At 40.5% G+C, this 15589-nt stretch overlaps 4 protein-coding genes and 1 long non-coding RNA gene across 10 annotated transcripts; 3 read left to right on the top strand and 2 right to left on the bottom strand.

Annotated features, from left to right (window-relative positions):
• The first annotated feature begins 1932 nt into the window (after positions 1-1932).
• On the top strand, positions 1933-2922 carry LOC135334515 (uncharacterized). The gene is made up of 2 exons (XR_010394306.1): positions 1933-2537; positions 2589-2922. It is a non-coding gene; the product is annotated as an uncharacterized LOC135334515 (long non-coding RNA).
• Positions 2923-3237: 315 nt separating this feature from the next.
• LOC135335215 (uncharacterized) lies at positions 3238-4732 on the top strand. Its single transcript, XM_064530635.1, is given in 4 exon segments — positions 3238-3492; positions 3574-3672; positions 3675-3796; positions 3858-4732. Coding segments are annotated over 4 exon segments (1317 nt in total). The 3' UTR covers positions 4699-4732.
• Positions 4612-8507, bottom strand: LOC135334500 (uncharacterized). 3 transcript variants are annotated; one of them, XM_064529715.1, is made up of 9 exons: positions 7900-8507; positions 7381-7838; positions 7176-7322; positions 6868-7123; positions 6655-6711; positions 6236-6599; positions 5885-6190; positions 4780-5826; positions 4612-4727 (listed from the first exon to the last, which is right to left on the bottom strand). In XM_064529715.1, exons 6-8 carry the CDS (start codon positions 6350-6352, stop codon positions 4834-4836), a joined length of 1416 nt encoding a protein of 471 aa, XP_064385785.1. In that variant the 5' UTR covers positions 6353-6599; positions 6655-6711; positions 6868-7123; positions 7176-7322; positions 7381-7838; positions 7900-8507; the 3' UTR covers positions 4612-4727; positions 4780-4833. The 3 variants fall into 3 exon arrangements, with proteins under 3 accessions (XP_064385785.1, XP_064385787.1, XP_064385786.1); XM_064529716.1 differs by lacking the exon at positions 4612-4727 and having other exon boundaries at positions 4834-5826; positions 7900-8377; positions 8472-8488; XM_064529717.1 differs by lacking the exon at positions 4612-4727 and having other exon boundaries at positions 4771-5826.
• Positions 8508-8512: 5 nt separating this feature from the next.
• On the top strand, positions 8513-12650 carry LOC135334499 (uncharacterized). 4 transcript variants are annotated; one of them, XM_064529711.1, is made up of 13 exons: positions 8513-9283; positions 9353-9458; positions 9514-9734; positions 9873-9919; positions 9976-10057; positions 10118-10288; positions 10402-10538; positions 10624-10729; positions 10795-10878; positions 10938-11118; positions 11373-11450; positions 11504-11593; positions 11916-12650. In XM_064529711.1, exons 6-13 carry the CDS (start codon positions 10142-10144, stop codon positions 12536-12538), a joined length of 1446 nt encoding a protein of 481 aa, XP_064385781.1. In that variant the 5' UTR covers positions 8513-9283; positions 9353-9458; positions 9514-9734; positions 9873-9919; positions 9976-10057; positions 10118-10141; the 3' UTR covers positions 12539-12650. The 4 variants fall into 4 exon arrangements, with proteins under 4 accessions (XP_064385781.1, XP_064385782.1, XP_064385784.1 ...); XM_064529712.1 differs by lacking the exons at positions 8513-9283; positions 11504-11593 and having other exon boundaries at positions 9293-9458; XM_064529714.1 differs by lacking the exons at positions 8513-9283; positions 11504-11593; positions 11916-12650 and having other exon boundaries at positions 9293-9458; positions 10938-11102; positions 11373-11436.
• A 70-nt stretch (positions 12651-12720) lies between these two features.
• On the bottom strand, positions 12721-13861 carry LOC135334513 (uncharacterized). Its single transcript, XM_064529737.1, has 3 exons — positions 13742-13861; positions 13366-13513; positions 12721-13254 (listed from the first exon to the last, which is right to left on the bottom strand). Exons 2-3 carry the CDS (start codon positions 13481-13483, stop codon positions 12731-12733), a joined length of 642 nt encoding a protein of 213 aa, XP_064385807.1. The 5' UTR covers positions 13484-13513; positions 13742-13861; the 3' UTR covers positions 12721-12730.
• Between the last annotated feature and the right edge of the window lie 1728 nt (positions 13862-15589).

Consider the following 15589-nt stretch of genomic DNA (forward strand, 5'->3'; position numbering starts at 1 on the left):
GTTGCATGCATGTTCATCATGTGTATAATTTAGTAGCTTTATGTTATGTAGTTTTGGCATCTCCACCGAGGCATCAGCACCTGCGGTGCTTTCATTTCATGTATTTGTATTTGTATTTGTGTTCTTGGGAGCACCCTTGAGAGGCCTACTTGCTGGATTCAATTCAATACCAAACGTGAGACTGACCATTTTTTAGCAACTAATCCCAATTAAATTTTAATTCTACATGCATGGCCTCAACTGAAGGACATCAATACTGTATATCTGCTATGATTACCATGACTGATTAAGTAGATGTCTGCATCAAATTCCATGTAACATGTATGACAACTCAGGTAAGAACCTTCTCCTTTTGTTTGTGCCATAGTACTGTTTTTCTTGCTTCTGTGGTGAGGCACTTGGAAAACACCAACAGTCTTACGCGGCATGTCTTTTTCAGACTTTAGCCCGAGTGTATCAAATGATCTCACCATATGAGTCGCCAGTCAACACCACATCGTAATTGCATGTGCTTCCCGGTATCTGCACAGTTGTCAGAATACTTGTTGCATTACAATCGATATCCTTTTGGAAACTGGGACTTTTACCAACTTCTACAGTTGATCGTTGAGGTAGATCTTTTAATCTAGGGTGTTTTCGTCCAGGTGCATTTTTTTGAAACCAAAGATTAGGGCTATCACTTTCTGCACCGCTGTACTCCACTCCTTTTTCGTATTCATTTTTGCATTTAGGAACTTGCTTGTACAAACTTGCGGCCTCTGTGGTTATGATGGGACAGCAGACAGTGAACTTTTCACCCGACTTAGTTTCTTTGCTTCCAGTACCTAAAAGTGCATTAATTCCTCCATGATGGTCGGCATCGGGATGAGTATTGACAATCGAGTCAAGCATTATCTGTCGATAGGTGCGATCTTTCCATGTTTTCCCCCCTGACGATGTAGACTTTGGTGCTTTAGATATGCAATTGTTCTTGTCCAGAGCTGTTGTCAGATTAGATTTTTGTCCTCGGCCACCATCGACTTTTTGGGTGACTCTACACAGAGGTATAAATAACAGTCGGTCATCGGTCAATTTCCGAGCAATTAGCCTATTTGACCGGCCATTTAGCTACTTGCTCGGTCATAGTTGGGCGTGGCCCACCCTGGACGCGAACGTAGGGTTGGGCTAGCCTCTACACAGGCTCTCCTTTTTCTGTTCTTTATCACAATCGTTCAATAAGATAAAATACTGTCTTAATCGTTCAATGAGATAAAATACGGTATTAATTGGAGGAATAAAGAAAGAAATAGACGTAGAGTTAGGAAAAAGGAGAGCCTGTATGGGGAAGTCGTGTGAGGGTAGAAGGGTGGTAGAAGGGTGAAAATGAGCGTGGGCATACTGAGCTAGAGATGTTGGACTGCCCACGCAGATATCTATGACTAATAAAACTTTGCCTGCAGCAAGCTGGACATGGACTTGGAACTGAAAGTTTGCAAGCACTATAGCTAGCTATATACCTTAGGCTTAGCTAGATGATCTACTAGTCTAGATTGTGTGTTCAGATTCTATCAGACTATTACCTTTTCTTGTGTCTTTCTACATGCTAGTATAGATCAAGAATAGCTTAGTCATCATTATCATATAGCAGGTAGCTACTGCCACCAGAGCTGGCCACGCTGGTTCTCTGATCTGACTTGCAGCACAGCTTGGGTGCAGTGGTTGTCTCAGTACAACTCTGAATGTGTGGGAGAATACCTTACGTCATGATTGTGGGCTACATATCGCCCACGTTCATAAAAATCCTTGTGGATCACGCGATTTCCCAAACCAGGCCTTACTTTTCTTAACTGTACGCCCATTTCTTTCTTTGCTGCCTCACTATGTCTTTCTTGTGATTTATGGATGAACAGTGACAACAGCAAGAAAAAGTAAGGCCTGGGAACGAGGCTAGGGTTGGGCATAGCCTCGATCCCAGGCCGAGTTTTCGCTTTTATAACGGTTAGGCGAACAACTGGGCCTGGTACTAGTTGTCTGCGCATGCGTCAGTCGTTTGTCAGATTCTGACGAATGGATATTCTCGTTCACTTTCGTGACATTTATATTCGTGTACTATCGTGTACTAGAAGTCAGTTCCCGTTTTATCATTATTGGAATCGATTGGAATGGCTCTTAGCTGAAGCTTCTCTCTTCTCTGAAGCTTATTCTGAAGACTGAACAACAAGGGAAGAGGTATAAAGCTTTGTCAAGCTTGTTAAGGTCAGATATTTTTGTGTGGGCCCTATGGCCGGCTATGCTATCAAGTCTTGTTCATGTTTGGCAAGAATGTAGGTAGACTATAGTTTCATCTATGGTGGATCAAGTGAAGAGTGTGAGCTAGAGAACTTGGTGCTGCCATCATCAGCTCGTTGACAATGACACTATAACCGAGAAATTTAATATGTATAGATCTACACGTATTTAAAATGTCTACTTCTCTGTACAGGAGCAATGGCTAATATCCAACTATCCCAACAGTGCTCCTCTTGGCTATACTAACGGACGAGACTGGACAGTTTGAGGTAAGGGTTTAACCGTCTTTGGTTTCTTTTAATATTGTCCTATACTCACAGACACAGGACTGGAGTATGACCTGCTCATTTGAGCGTTGCTGGGTAGCTCAGAGACATCAAGAGAATCTACGTTTTCTCAAGCAATGAGTTACGAGTTGGGGCCTAGAATCAGAGAAGTCCAGCAGCCTGCTAAATTTTTTTGAAACGTAATTTGAAGGCATTCAATCATCCTGAAGTTGCCCTGGGTCACTGTAATTGTGCTGCAGCACAACTGGCAACTCCCCAGGCCTTTGTGAAGCAGCTCCCTATGTGCATCTTTTGTGTACTCACTCTGTGCATTTTCTGTGTACAAATTTCTATTATTGATTTATTAAATATTTTTGCCGACCACAAATATACAATGAAAATTTGACGCATGCGCAGACAACTAGTACCAGGCCCAGTTGTTCGCCTAACCGTTATAAAAGCGAAAACTCGGCCTGGGATCGAGGCTAGGTTGGGCACCACTGCAATGTAAGGTTTGTTCCACTGCAGAAATTTTGCAGCCCAATCAGATTGCAGCGTTCCAAGTGTTTGTTATTGTTCACAAAGGTGTGGAATTCACACCTTGAGCATGCTCACAGCATAAATTGTAGAGCAAGAACTAGAGCTGCGCTGTCACTGTGAATGAGCAAGAACTAGCTAGAGCTGCACTACATATACCACTGTAATGAGCTCAAAAACCATCAAAGAAGCTGTTACAGCAGCTGGAAGAATGCTTGGCTATGATAAAATAAGGCCACATCAACTCCAAGTTATTGAGGCATTTGTGAAGGGCCAGGATGTGTTTGGCATATTGCCTACTGGCTATGGCAAGAGCTTCTGCTATGCCAGCCTTCCAGCCATCTTTGACCAACTTCTTGGAAAGCCTGGCACCACCATTGTACTGGTTGTTTCTCCTCTCACTGCAATCATCAAAGACCAGGTGCAGTGAATAAATAATTATTAGCAATTCTATACAGCTCTAGGTATACAATGTATTTAAGGATGTTACTTTAATGTGTAGGTGGCTAGCTATTCGTCCAGAGGGATATCTGCTGGTTACTATACAGGAGATTCTGATAAACAAATGAAAGATGCTGTTTTGAGAGGTGACTACCAGCTTGTATATACATCACTCCAGAACTACTCATAGGTAGTAATGTTTGTCGAAAGATGTTGACAGGAGAAGTGTACGAACAACGGCTGAAAGCGTTTGTGGTGGATGAGGCGCACACAGTTAAAAAGTGGTATGCTAACACTGCTATAATATTATTATTATTAATTTTACAATTATTTTATGCAATGCAGGGGGCAGACTTTTCGCAGAGTAATGGAGAGATTGGGAGAAATCAGAAGTTTGTTGCCACCTAGTGTGAGAGTAATGGCTCTGACTGCCACTGCAACAAACGCAGTACGATGTTCGGTCACCTGTACTCTAAGGATGGACAAGCCTGTCGTTGTTGCATTATCTTCTTGTAAGGCAAACCTGGTGTACAACGTTGGAAAGTACACCACAGTGGTAGAAACCTTCAAACCTTTGTTAACACGTATAAGGAATGACAGAGATAAATGCCCAAGAACAATTGTGTACTGCCAATCGTATAATATGTGTGCCAATATTTACATATATTTGTCTAGAGGTTTGAGTTGCGAATTGACTGAACCAGTGGATGCTCCTAATATTGCCAAATTTCGATTGGTAGACATGTTCACAAGTGTAACTGATCAGGCTCACAAAGATACTACAATATCTCTGTTCACAAAACCCAGCCAGTTGCGTGTCGTTATTGCCACAGTGGCATTTGGCTTGGGCATCGACTGTCCGGATGTACGAGAGATCATCCACGTTGGAGTTCCAGAGGATATTGAATCGTACATTCAGGAGACTGGTCGTGCTGGAAGGGATGGAAAACCCTCATTGGCAATTCTACTCAAAGCAAGAGTGTACCATGCATGTGAAGAAGGAATCAAGGAATATGTAGATAATGATTGTCAGTGTAGGAGAGACCTTCTCTTTAAATCAATGGATAACTATAAACATAGACAAATAGACAGTAGTAGACAGTGTCTTTGTTGTGACGTATGTGCTTTGATTTGTACGTGTGGCTGTTGCTCCAGAAACCTCTCTTCATTTGTTTTTTTAGGTTAAATTTTCATAATTGATTATTGAATGACATCGTGAATGGGAGTGATAATCGTTAATTAGTTTTAATTAATTATGGAATGACATGTGAATGGGAGTGATAATCATTAGATACAAATAGTAATGCATGCAGTTGAAAAATTACAGTAAAGTTAATCGGCTAACCATCCAATCAAGTAAATCTTTGTTAGAGGCAGTTGAAAATAAATCTTTGGGGTTCTTGAAATGTTTAAGCTTTCTACCAGGTTCGATAGAGAATACCTCATGCTTCATTAACTGCTCAACGATAGTGTATACGTCTTTTTCAGCAGATGGCTTCCGGTATTTGCTAGAAGTTGATGGCACTGAGTTTTCTTCATCAAACATTTCCATCAGTGGAGCTAGTGTTCCAATCGCTCGTCCAACCCTCGAGATTGAACGCATAGTCTTGTTAGACTTCAAGTTATGAATTGCACCTTTCGCTATACGATTCAAGTGCTCCATATGAAGGTCAAGTGGAATATTTCTTCCTGGAATACCGCGGACATTTACAAAGCGACCCAAAATTAACTGATTGGACAGTCGTGACGATAATGCATACAAATGTTGGTGAAGGAAATGAAGAGCTTCGCAAGAGTAATTGGTAGAATGTGCTGCACGAAAAATCGGAAGAAAATAACGCCAGCATCGAAACACTCGTTCTCCGTCACCCTCCCTGATAGCGTCTGCAAATTCCATATACAACACCCCGATTCTCAACAGCTGGATTGAGTAGCTCGAAATACAATCGCTATCGTTTTGGACATAGTCCTCAGAACTAGAGTTGTGGGAAAGGGATATGTATTTTTTGTATACCTTCAGGCACAGGTCGTGTAAGCATGCCTTCCTCTCATGCCTAGGTTTCATCCATAGATTTTCTGCATCCTGAATCACACGTTCGCTTGGGGTATCACTCACCGATTTCATATCAAATGTTGGAAGAGCTGCTGCAACAATCTGGCTTTGTGTGACAGTCTCAATAAAATCTTCACATGCATTGAAATCTTTTTTTACATCTGTTGGAACATTTGTGCGATTCAGTCGGTTGCGTACATTGTACAGACTACCAATAGTATCTGTTGCCGATCGAGAAGAGAAGTAGTATTTCCATATTATCTGTGTGTGAAAAATTGTATGAGGTCATGCACACATGTTTTAGTTCAGTTACTTATACCGATAGAACTCTCAGTTTCGTGTGCCAGTCAGCAGACACCGGTACCAATCCTTCATATCTATTGGACGGTGAGTCAGCATTGATCTTGAATTTCTGGGCACCTCTTGCTCTCGCAGCTGTTAGGTAGTCCCCATGAAGGATGATCGGGAAAGACCTAGCCTCTTGAATATCAATGTGCTCGTTAAGACTTGGTACAAATACTGCACGGGACGATTCAATCATTGGAACATAATTGTGTATTGTGGCCATGATCTCAACCATTTCATCACCCTTGTTCTCATTTTTGGGAATAATAGACATCGGTACCTATATAATTGAATTGCTATAACTTTTTAATGCCATATAACGTACCCACTCAGATGGTTGACTCAGCTCATGGTAGTACTTATGCTCAATGTGCCAATCTATTGCTCCGTCAAATGATTGCTTGAAGTATGGTATGTTGTTGCAGAGGACTCGGGATATCATCGTACAGATATTCTCTTGTAGTGCTGTGTCATCCTCATATGTTGGGAGGAGTGACAACGCCCTTGTTTGAGATCAGCCTGTGAGCACTTAAAGGGCTCTTCTCCCATTCCACTGAAGTCGATCCTGTCCTTAACGGCATAATAGTGGAAGTAGTGGAGTGACTTTGTTCCAGAAGGTTTGTCCGTTCTGAAATACCGCTGTTTGATATTCTTGTCGATGTTGTCTCCACATAGATGGAACATGGGCACTGTATATATAATTATAGTTGAACGTTGGTATCAGAATAATTGTTTGGTGTATACCTGTATCAACTAATGATTGGTCAGCAGTAGCTTTGTGTCTGACTGGAGTGGCTATTCCTGCATGTGCATAAGTTTAGAGTACATGTATGTGACAACAGTGCAAATACATGACTGAGTGCAAATACATGACTGTGCAACTGTGTGATGACTATGCATGACTGTGCATGTGTTGACTGGATAGAAAACATGACTGGGCGGGCATAGTAAACCAACCTAGGTTGTGAGATTGATTTCTATCAGTGCTTTCAACCTCATCAGCAGAAGAGTCACTACCAGAATCTTCTGAAAATACTTCTTCATCAGAAGTGACAGGAGAAATATTTTGGACGGAAGCATCTGAATCTTGTGCACCTGTGTCGCTCTCTGAGTCTGAGTCCGAGTCCGAGTCATCAGAAGAGGAGAAACAATCGAGGTGTTTAAGATCCTCCGCTAGAATTGATTGTGCTCCTGGATCAATGTGATGCCTCCCCTATAATCATACATGAATAATTATAGGTATATAAAGCAAAATGTACACTTACGACAGTGTTAGAAGATCTCAGCAAATCCAACAAGTCATCTCTCCATTTCTTAGACTTTTCATCAAAGGCAACACCCACTCTATCCAGTAGACGAATAAGGCTGGTGTGAGATATTGTCAGGTTCAGCCTTTGTAGACGACTGAATGTCTATAAAAGTTTAGCAGTTTTTACAGAATGAAGTGAAAAAAATGGCACCAATTTATACCTCTTTTGATGAATGACCAGCATACATGATGAGTGAGAGCATCTTCGCAATAAGATTCATCCTTTGGTTTCTGTTCCGTGCAAGAAGTGCAACACACAGTCCAACTACGGCATCAAAGTTAGGCCTGTTTCGATGTTGTGTACCAGTTGACTCCAATAACAATTTTAGAGTTGGTGTGTATTTGACCAACTCAGGCGTAAAAGTCATCCACTTGAATGATTTCAGTAGTGACGGATCAGTTTGCTGAAGAATGGAGTTGGTATGGTTTGAGCACAGCGCTTTTATTTCACCACAGATCTCCTTACAAATCAGCTTCAAAATATTTTTCCTAATAGATTCATCTTTTAGGCATTCGATTGCAATTTTATTCTTGCTTCGTCGTGCTATCGCTTTTTTCCCAGATGCTTTCGATTGGGAGTTAACTTGAAACTCCTAGGTCTCTTATAGGTAAGTCGAATCTAATGCATATGGAATAAACAGCAATGGTATATATATAACTATATTGTTATACTTATATACGGAAACTGAGGGTGAGCTACTCGCTTCATCTTCATCTTTGTCATCTTGAAGAGGTTGAATGGCTGAATCTGTAGCAATCTTTCGTCGCTTTATTATTGGTTCTGGTTCTTGTGCTTCCTGGCAGAGTTGGCTTTCAACTGACTTAGCGAGGTTATTTTTCAAGATAGAGACAAGCTTGAAGTGCCTTTCAAACCCAGAGAAACATTTCCTACACATTTTTTCATTGTCTACATTCATCCTTGCCATGTTCTCTGCACACAATTCTTTATCCTCTGAGTCTCAATCCAAGTTTGCAAGCATTGATCTCCATGAATAAAGCACTTTCCTTGCACCTTTATTTTGTAGAGCTCTTCTGTCATCTTTCCTGGCAGCTAGGTCTTGGGCACAACCCAAACAGAGAATTGCAGCATCATTAACTTGCATTTGAGCCATTATTGCAGCTTGCAAATCAAAGCAAATCAAAGCACAGTGGAATTGCCTGCTTGTGGTAGAATTCTAGCTGAGCCATGCGGTTCTGCACACTTAAGCTTAATTATATTCATAAGCATGCGTTAAGTACCGGTGGAACAAACCTTACATTGCAGTGGTGCCCAACCCTACGTTCGCGTCCAGGGCAGGGGGTTCGCATGGTTAGCACTGGATAATAGTAGTCTTAAGGTCAGCATGTAAGCTGCAAAGCATGCAGTAGTGACTATTGACTATAGTCTATACCGAGTTTAATCTAAAGTAGCGAGCTCTTTTATCTATGGGTGCACTGAGCTAGCTCCGCAGAATCAGGTAGATCTAGATCTATATTCTATAGCTAGCTAGCTGGCCGGCCATGAGCAAGAGAAGGATAAGTGTGAAGCCTAAGTCTCAATCTATCTCCTACTTTGAAGTATCTCCTTCAAAACGTCGTGCTGTGCATAAAAAGTCTCTCTCTTTGTCTGCTGTGCCAGAATCCTCTTCTGTTAATTCTTCCAGCAGTACTAGGTTCCTCTCCAGTGATAAAAATGAAGCTGAAGAAGTAGATGTACATGGAGCGAGCAGGCCTACTGATGTTATCAGTGGCGACTCTCCAGATGTATTAATCAGTAGTGAGTGGCATGATCATGATCCAGAGAGCTCGGGGCAGGATGACACCACTTTTCCAGACACGGTGAGCTCAAGTGCTTATGAGAAGCGACAGCAGAAGGCTGCTGACAACTGGGCTGAAGTGCGTGTCCAGTTGCTACGTGCCAGTGTAGAAACCGGAATTCCTTCCCCTTGTTCTGTGTGTGCCGAGTGTGAAGAACCCGCTGTTGCAATTTACCGGGATTGTGGACCACAGGCATACTACTGTGCCAACCATGTGGACTCAGTACACTCTCTGACAAATATTTTTCATCGACCTTTTCTCTGGAAAGTATGCACTAATCAAGCATACTGCTGTACATTTTTGTGATTATTAAATGCATGCGATCTGATTTTACAGAATGGAATGCTTCACCCATACTATTTCAAGCAGTCGAGAACCTTTCCAGCACTTCATTGTTGCTGTACAACTTACATAAAAGAAGTTGTTTGTCTTGACCCTAAAGGTATTTGTTTAACTACACTGATATAGCCTGTGTCTAAGAATCCAATGACTTACAGGTTTCCAGCATTGTGTGTGCGTAACCTTCTGCAAGTGTGAGCCTGAGGCTGTTACTCTTGTGCGGCATAACATGTGGCCAGCGACACCAGCAACTCCCACCCTAGCATTTCATCAGGATCTGCTACTATGGATGGAGTCACTTTTGCTGGAAGGGTGTATTGGTGTCGATGCTTTTTGTCGTTCTCTTGAATACAAAATTGGAAGAGATATCAGCAAACAAGTATGTGAATTTGATGTCGGTTATAATTATACATTAATTGTTGCGCACTGATGAGGTGTACATGTTGCATGCGTCAGCAATCGCTTGAGGTACACACTTTTAATTATCAGTTGTTTTAATCTGTTTATTCTTCTATAGCTCCGGAAGATCTATCCTGTCATGATTGATGCATTTGAAGAATATAGGTAGGGTATATTAATTGTGAAAGAACATAATACGACATATTCACATTAACATTCAGGTTCAACAGATATCAACTCGACTGTCTTCTATTTTTGTCTCCTGACTTGAACACTACAGCTATCTGCCCTGCCTGTCCTCAGGTTTGTGGTTTTGTTATAGCAATTAGACTCTGGCAGCCTATACTTACCTTTTACGTGCAGAGCAATGGAACTTAAATTATATCCATGGATGGTGTATTTGGACTATGTCGGAAAAAGTCTGCTGGTGTTAGTGTTCGACCACCACTCTTCTCTGGTGTATTCTTTGAGGAACAGCAAGCAGTAGATGAGTTTGTTGCTGATTATGATACATTTGGCCAGATAATCGACAAGGTAAGGTTTTAGCGTTATACTTAATTGGTCAAGTGTGAAAACCTGCGCTATACAATTTGGATGTAAATAGACTTTTAGCACATTTCACTCAGTTAATTTTATCCTGGCATTAGGGGTGTCATGAGTTCCTCGCTGGAGACACTTTGCGCTCCAAATCAAGGTACGCAGCTCTAGATGAAACTGCCGTGTTTGGAAGCATCTGTCGTCATGAGTTTCCCCAGAGATTTCTGAATATGAAGCATGGAGAAAGGTATGTACGTAACATTAAGGTTTTCAAAAAGAGCATACATGGTGCATTGTTAAAAATTAAGGTATTCTGTATCTTAATTATCTAGACTAGCATATCCTGTGTACCTGCTAAAGAAGGCACACCAAAACAAGGGTGACAAGTGTCTGTTGTTACTGTATGATATTGCCTGCTTACTCGAAACTCATCTGAAGGTTTGTGTCTCAATAGTCAGATCTAATCTTAATTAGTACGCACTCATATTTGATTACTTCTCCAGAATCGTGGACATCTTAACATGTTAGAAAAGACAACATTAGGAGTGCCAATTTTTCATGTCTATGGGCATTGTGCATTCTGTCAGGTAAGAAGAAAGATGCCAAAGCTGTGTGTTAATAACTTACTGTTGTATTATACATGTAGCTGACATATTCACCTAGAGTCCTAACTGGATGCGGACTTACTGATGGTGAAGCTATGGAGAGACTGTGGTCATATCTAAGAAGATTTGCTAAATCCACCAAAGAAATGCGACCATCTCATCGCATTGATGTCCTTACCTCAGCTCTATTACATTATGCATCAAGAGTACGTCTTAATCTAGGTTTGTTTTATGTTAGGGCTACCTTAATTAATATTAGCTCTCAGCACTAGTTGGTATGCACCTATGTATGCTTTGCATAAAGGGAAAAAAAGTGCTAACTCTTGTATACGTAGGGGCATCGTTAGTCAAGAACGCCCAAAACACTCAACATAGTGCAACAGAGGACTTATCAAAGCTAATCAATGAGTCAAATGGTTAGACGTAGTCAAGAATAAAGTTTGTGAATTTTGTGCACTTTTATATTGCACCTTCAGGTACACTGACGGAGTCATCAGCTGAACAATTGCAGAAACAACAACACGGGCTGTTCGCAAGGAGTCAAACTGATCTGAGTGAGCATTAATTATCAGCTGATGGTATCAAAATCGTGATGAAACTTTGACAGGTTTCGGGCAACGTCACAAAACCTTTCAGAACATCCTTCATATTGCTCGCGAGCGTAGGTTTTTAATATCTACCAAAGCGAGATACGCTGGTAAGAATGTTAGTCAGCACAATCATGTAATTATATAAATAATAGTTAAGTAATAATTATGATTTAGAAGCCCAAAGAGCTGGTTGTATAGTATCCCGAACGTAGTGAGGGTTCTACTAGCCCTAAGGGCTTCTAAATTATGTGGAAACTTCCTAAACAGCTAGTGTCTAAGCATTAATTTTATTTTTATTATAGCAACCATGATTCTCTAGCCAATCAGATTTTGATCTACATGATTTTCTAAGTTGGATAGAACACTACCTTTAGCCAATCAGATTGTAGTATGTATGCATGCTAACATGATCTATGTACTATGTTACAGATGGTCAATCGATTGCTGCACGCCTTGCAAAGAAGATATCATCAAGTACGAGTACGCTGAAACGAACAGTGAGCAGATTTAATGGTATGCGTCATGATCAATTTGAAGGAGTAGCATACCATCTGCCAGCCAATTTGAATTGGGATACAGTTTCCAATTTGGAAGAATTGTCTACGTTGGAGGTCGCGTCGGCTGGAAATTGTACCATTCCCATTCATTTGTGGATAAAAGTTGTGAGAGCGTGTAATATGAAGGAAAGGGCAACGGAAGAAGTGAAGATGATAATGGAAGAAATTAATACTGTTGCCAACAACCTGAAATACGAGCATTCCGTAATAAGTCGTCATATACAGGATATCGCCACATCTGATAGTCTGTCTCTGTTTCAGAAAGGTTGCCTTAACCTTTTGCACCGAAGATTATTACTTTGCGAATCTTATTTAATTACGTTTTCCAGAACAGTTAACCAGTATCATACTGTAGAGCTACCTGATACGAGCTTATTAGGTCCAGATGGTTCATTTTTTTACAATTGTCAAATTCATGAACATGATTACCCTTCTGTTACTGATATTATTTGTACAGACAGTAGTAGTGATGATGATTCTGACGTGGACAATTGAACACTTATCTTTTTTATGTACTTTAATTAATAATTTATTAACCACACTTATAGCTATAGGCAGTCATTATTTCTTAAACATCAATGCCTTTTATAAATTGAAGTCAAGGCTATTATAAGTCAACCGTGCGCATGCATAATTAAACATTATATGAATATGAACTGCATATAGTAGTTTTATATAGTCAGCTGGTTATTTACGTTTGCGATTAGTTCTTGTATGAAGTGGGGAGACATCAGCTACGTTTGATATCATACTGCTCGGCCATTCCACGATGATCCCTGTGCTCAATTTATTTTCCCCAAAAGCATCTTCAAACCAAGCTTCAGCACCAACTTGTACAACATCCACAACGGAAAGCGTTTCACAATCTTTTTGGCAAGGACGACCATGAATGGTTTTATGTACACCAGGAAGCACTGTACCTGTCACAACAATACTTCCATCTCTGCCTTTCATAAAAATCGTACTGACGGTATCAGTGTTAGAAATAGCTTGATTGGACAAGATTCCAGAAGGTGTTGCTTTGGTTGTAGTTTTAGTGGTTGATTTCTTCACAGTGGAAATAACAGCTTTGGATGTAGTAGATGAGGTGGTGTTGATTGGGTTTGCGTTTGTTGAGGTAACATTGAATGAGCTGGAATTTGTGTTGAGACTGGTTGTACTTGACGAGGCTGCAGTGGCTGGGGTAGCAAATTGTTTCTTGGACAGGTCATCTGTAGTAATAATTAGAGAAACGAGGTGTACAGTTTGTCGTGCACACAAAGCAATCAGTTTTACGTAATTAAATAATGGTATCTACATTACATTTACTTATAAAGCCTTACCATACAGAAAGTAGGAGCTGAAGGATGACAGGATTGCAGGGTGAGATTGAAGAAATTTTTTCCCATCTGTGGTTCCCACACTTAAAACCTTTTTATCAACAAACATCATTGTAGCCATCTCACAACCAAGTGATTGCAGCAGATTGGCCTGTATAAGTGCACAAGGTAAATATAGCCACATGTTAGGGTTTAGTGTGTTGTCTACATTATAGGCATTATATCATTTATAAGCCCGCCTCATAGTAAAAGTAATTATTTCCTTAGCTCGCATAAATTGGACCTGTCGCAACATCATAATAATTATGTTCACAAAATTAATTTTAGGTGATAAAATACAATATTATATGTGCCGTCTACGTGCACATACAGTACTCACAACACCTACATCTCCCTGATGTCTCTTAGCAACCCGAACAATGAGCTGCCTCTTCTTTTCTGGCGTTAGTTCCTCCTCATCCTCCTCCTCATTGCTACCCTCAATATCGTTTGCTACTGCATTGTATCAGCAGTGCTGATTTTTCTCCAAGCCTCTGCCATCAATTTTGATTTATCTGAGAGAGTCTTCCCTTTGAGATCTAATATAATCGTGCATTTGCTGAATAGTGAGTGAATGCACAACTTTTATATACGGCATGCATGTCATTAAAATAAACTATCCACCATAAATCTACGTACCTTGTTGTTTGTGAAACTCTTTACTGAAGACATTAAAGCCAGAGGCCTACCTTAATTTCCTTCGTGTGGACAGCTTTTTAGTTCTAGCACGAGGAACAGTGTCACAATGAGAGCTGGTGTGCCGTTTCTTGTGATTGTTTATCCAATACTGCATGTATGCATGTGCGTATTTAGTTTTGGTAGTGTGTATGTTGCTGTACGCACACACACACACAGACCCACATGTACACACACATGTACACACGCATACACACACACGCGCACATGTACACGCGCACGTACGCACGCACGCACACACACACACACACACACACACACACACACACACACACACACACACACACTAATTAATGATCCCAGACTAAATAATTGGACAAAGCTAAAGCCATCTCATGTGTAACCAATACCGACTGCATGTACATGTTACAAATACTATACTACCAATTAAAGTCCATATAATACTAAGGCAGTGTGTATACACATAACCAATATTGACTGCAATCAATGCTACTACCAAGTAGTAGCTACATGTGTCAGGCTACAGCCTAAAAGTAACCAATGCTTGACTACAACCAATACTGCTAGTCTTTACAGCAGGTGATGTGTACAGGGTGAAACATCTGTACCTTAATTAGCTGCAAGGGCTGATAAAGTGAAGAGGGCATGCAACTCACTATTAGTTTAATGTGCGAGCAAAACTGCATTCAATTTATTTTATAGCTATCTGCACATGTACTTTACACAAAATCAGAAGTAGTTTGTACTTTTCCAGTAAATTCCACCGCCCATGCACTTACAGTTTTTGCTCGCAAGCTGTTGCATGCCCTCTTCTATTTATTAATTCTTGATAATATAAACCATGTTGACTCTACGATCAATATACTGGTAATTTACTCAACTCTCACGCGAATGCTAGTAGAAAGGCAGAGGTAAAACGCAATTAACTGGTCACGTGACCAAAATTGCTGTCCAAAGCGCAATGCTTACTTGGCAATTTTTTAGGATCTTTTTTGGACATAAGCAGACGGTAAGAGATGTAGAGAGTATTATTTTGTATAGCTAGAAATTAATTGTATATAGGGGCTAGACGAAGTTTAATTACAAATGCATGTATTTGATGACAGCTTGTTAGTGACAATGTACATTTTTAACGTATAGGTATCAGATATGGACCGCATACCTAAAAAGAAGTCTAAGGCATCCAAGGTAAAGCTACAAGCAAGCTCAAGACTCCTTAAAAAGTCAACATAACTGTTACAACTTATCCCGATCTTCAACGTTTCCTAAATATGATTGTGCTAATCCTATACACAATTACTTTCTAGCTATACAAATACTCTCTACATCTCTAAGTGACTGCTTATGTTCAAAAAAGATCCTAAAACAGTTTAGCAGAATGTGCATATATGCCAAGAAAGCATTGCACTTTCTGCAATTTTGGTCACGTGACGTCAGCCTACAAGGTAACTAACCAGTTGACTATGATCAATACTGTTACTAAGCAACGTACATACAGACTAGCCGACTAGCAATGTGCACACAGTGACTA

Source organism: Halichondria panicea, chromosome 4, assembly GCF_963675165.1.
Source record: "Halichondria panicea chromosome 4, odHalPani1.1, whole genome shotgun sequence".
Classification (NCBI taxonomy): domain Eukaryota; kingdom Metazoa; phylum Porifera; class Demospongiae; order Suberitida; family Halichondriidae; genus Halichondria; species Halichondria panicea.

What these genes read in the sequence shown, in the direction of transcription:
- LOC135334500 (XM_064529715.1), bottom strand. Translation starts at nt 6,352, where the DNA reads ATGATATCCCGAGTCCTCTGCAACAACATACCATACTTCAAGCAATCA. An exon ending in TGAGTCAACCATCTGAGTGG is followed by an intron (nt 6,191 to 6,235) that starts GTACGTTATATG and finishes TCAATTATATAG; the next exon opens with GTACCGATGTCTATTATTCC. An exon ending in CGAAACTGAGAGTTCTATCG is followed by an intron (nt 5,827 to 5,884) that starts GTATAAGTAACT and finishes TTTCACACACAG; the next exon opens with ATAATATGGAAATACTACTT.
- LOC135334499 (XM_064529711.1), top strand. Translation starts at nt 10,142, where the DNA reads ATGGATGGTGTATTTGGACTATGTCGGAAAAAGTCTGCTGGTGTTAGT. An exon ending in TTGGCCAGATAATCGACAAG is followed by an intron (nt 10,289 to 10,401) that starts GTAAGGTTTTAG and finishes TCCTGGCATTAG; the next exon opens with GGGTGTCATGAGTTCCTCGC. An exon ending in GGCATTGTGCATTCTGTCAG is followed by an intron (nt 10,879 to 10,937) that starts GTAAGAAGAAAG and finishes TTATACATGTAG; the next exon opens with CTGACATATTCACCTAGAGT.
- LOC135334513 (XM_064529737.1), bottom strand. Translation starts at nt 13,483, where the DNA reads ATGGCTACAATGATGTTTGTTGATAAAAAGGTTTTAAGTGTGGGAACC. An exon ending in CAGCTCCTACTTTCTGTATG is followed by an intron (nt 13,255 to 13,365) that starts GTAAGGCTTTAT and finishes TTATTACTACAG; the next exon opens with ATGACCTGTCCAAGAAACAA.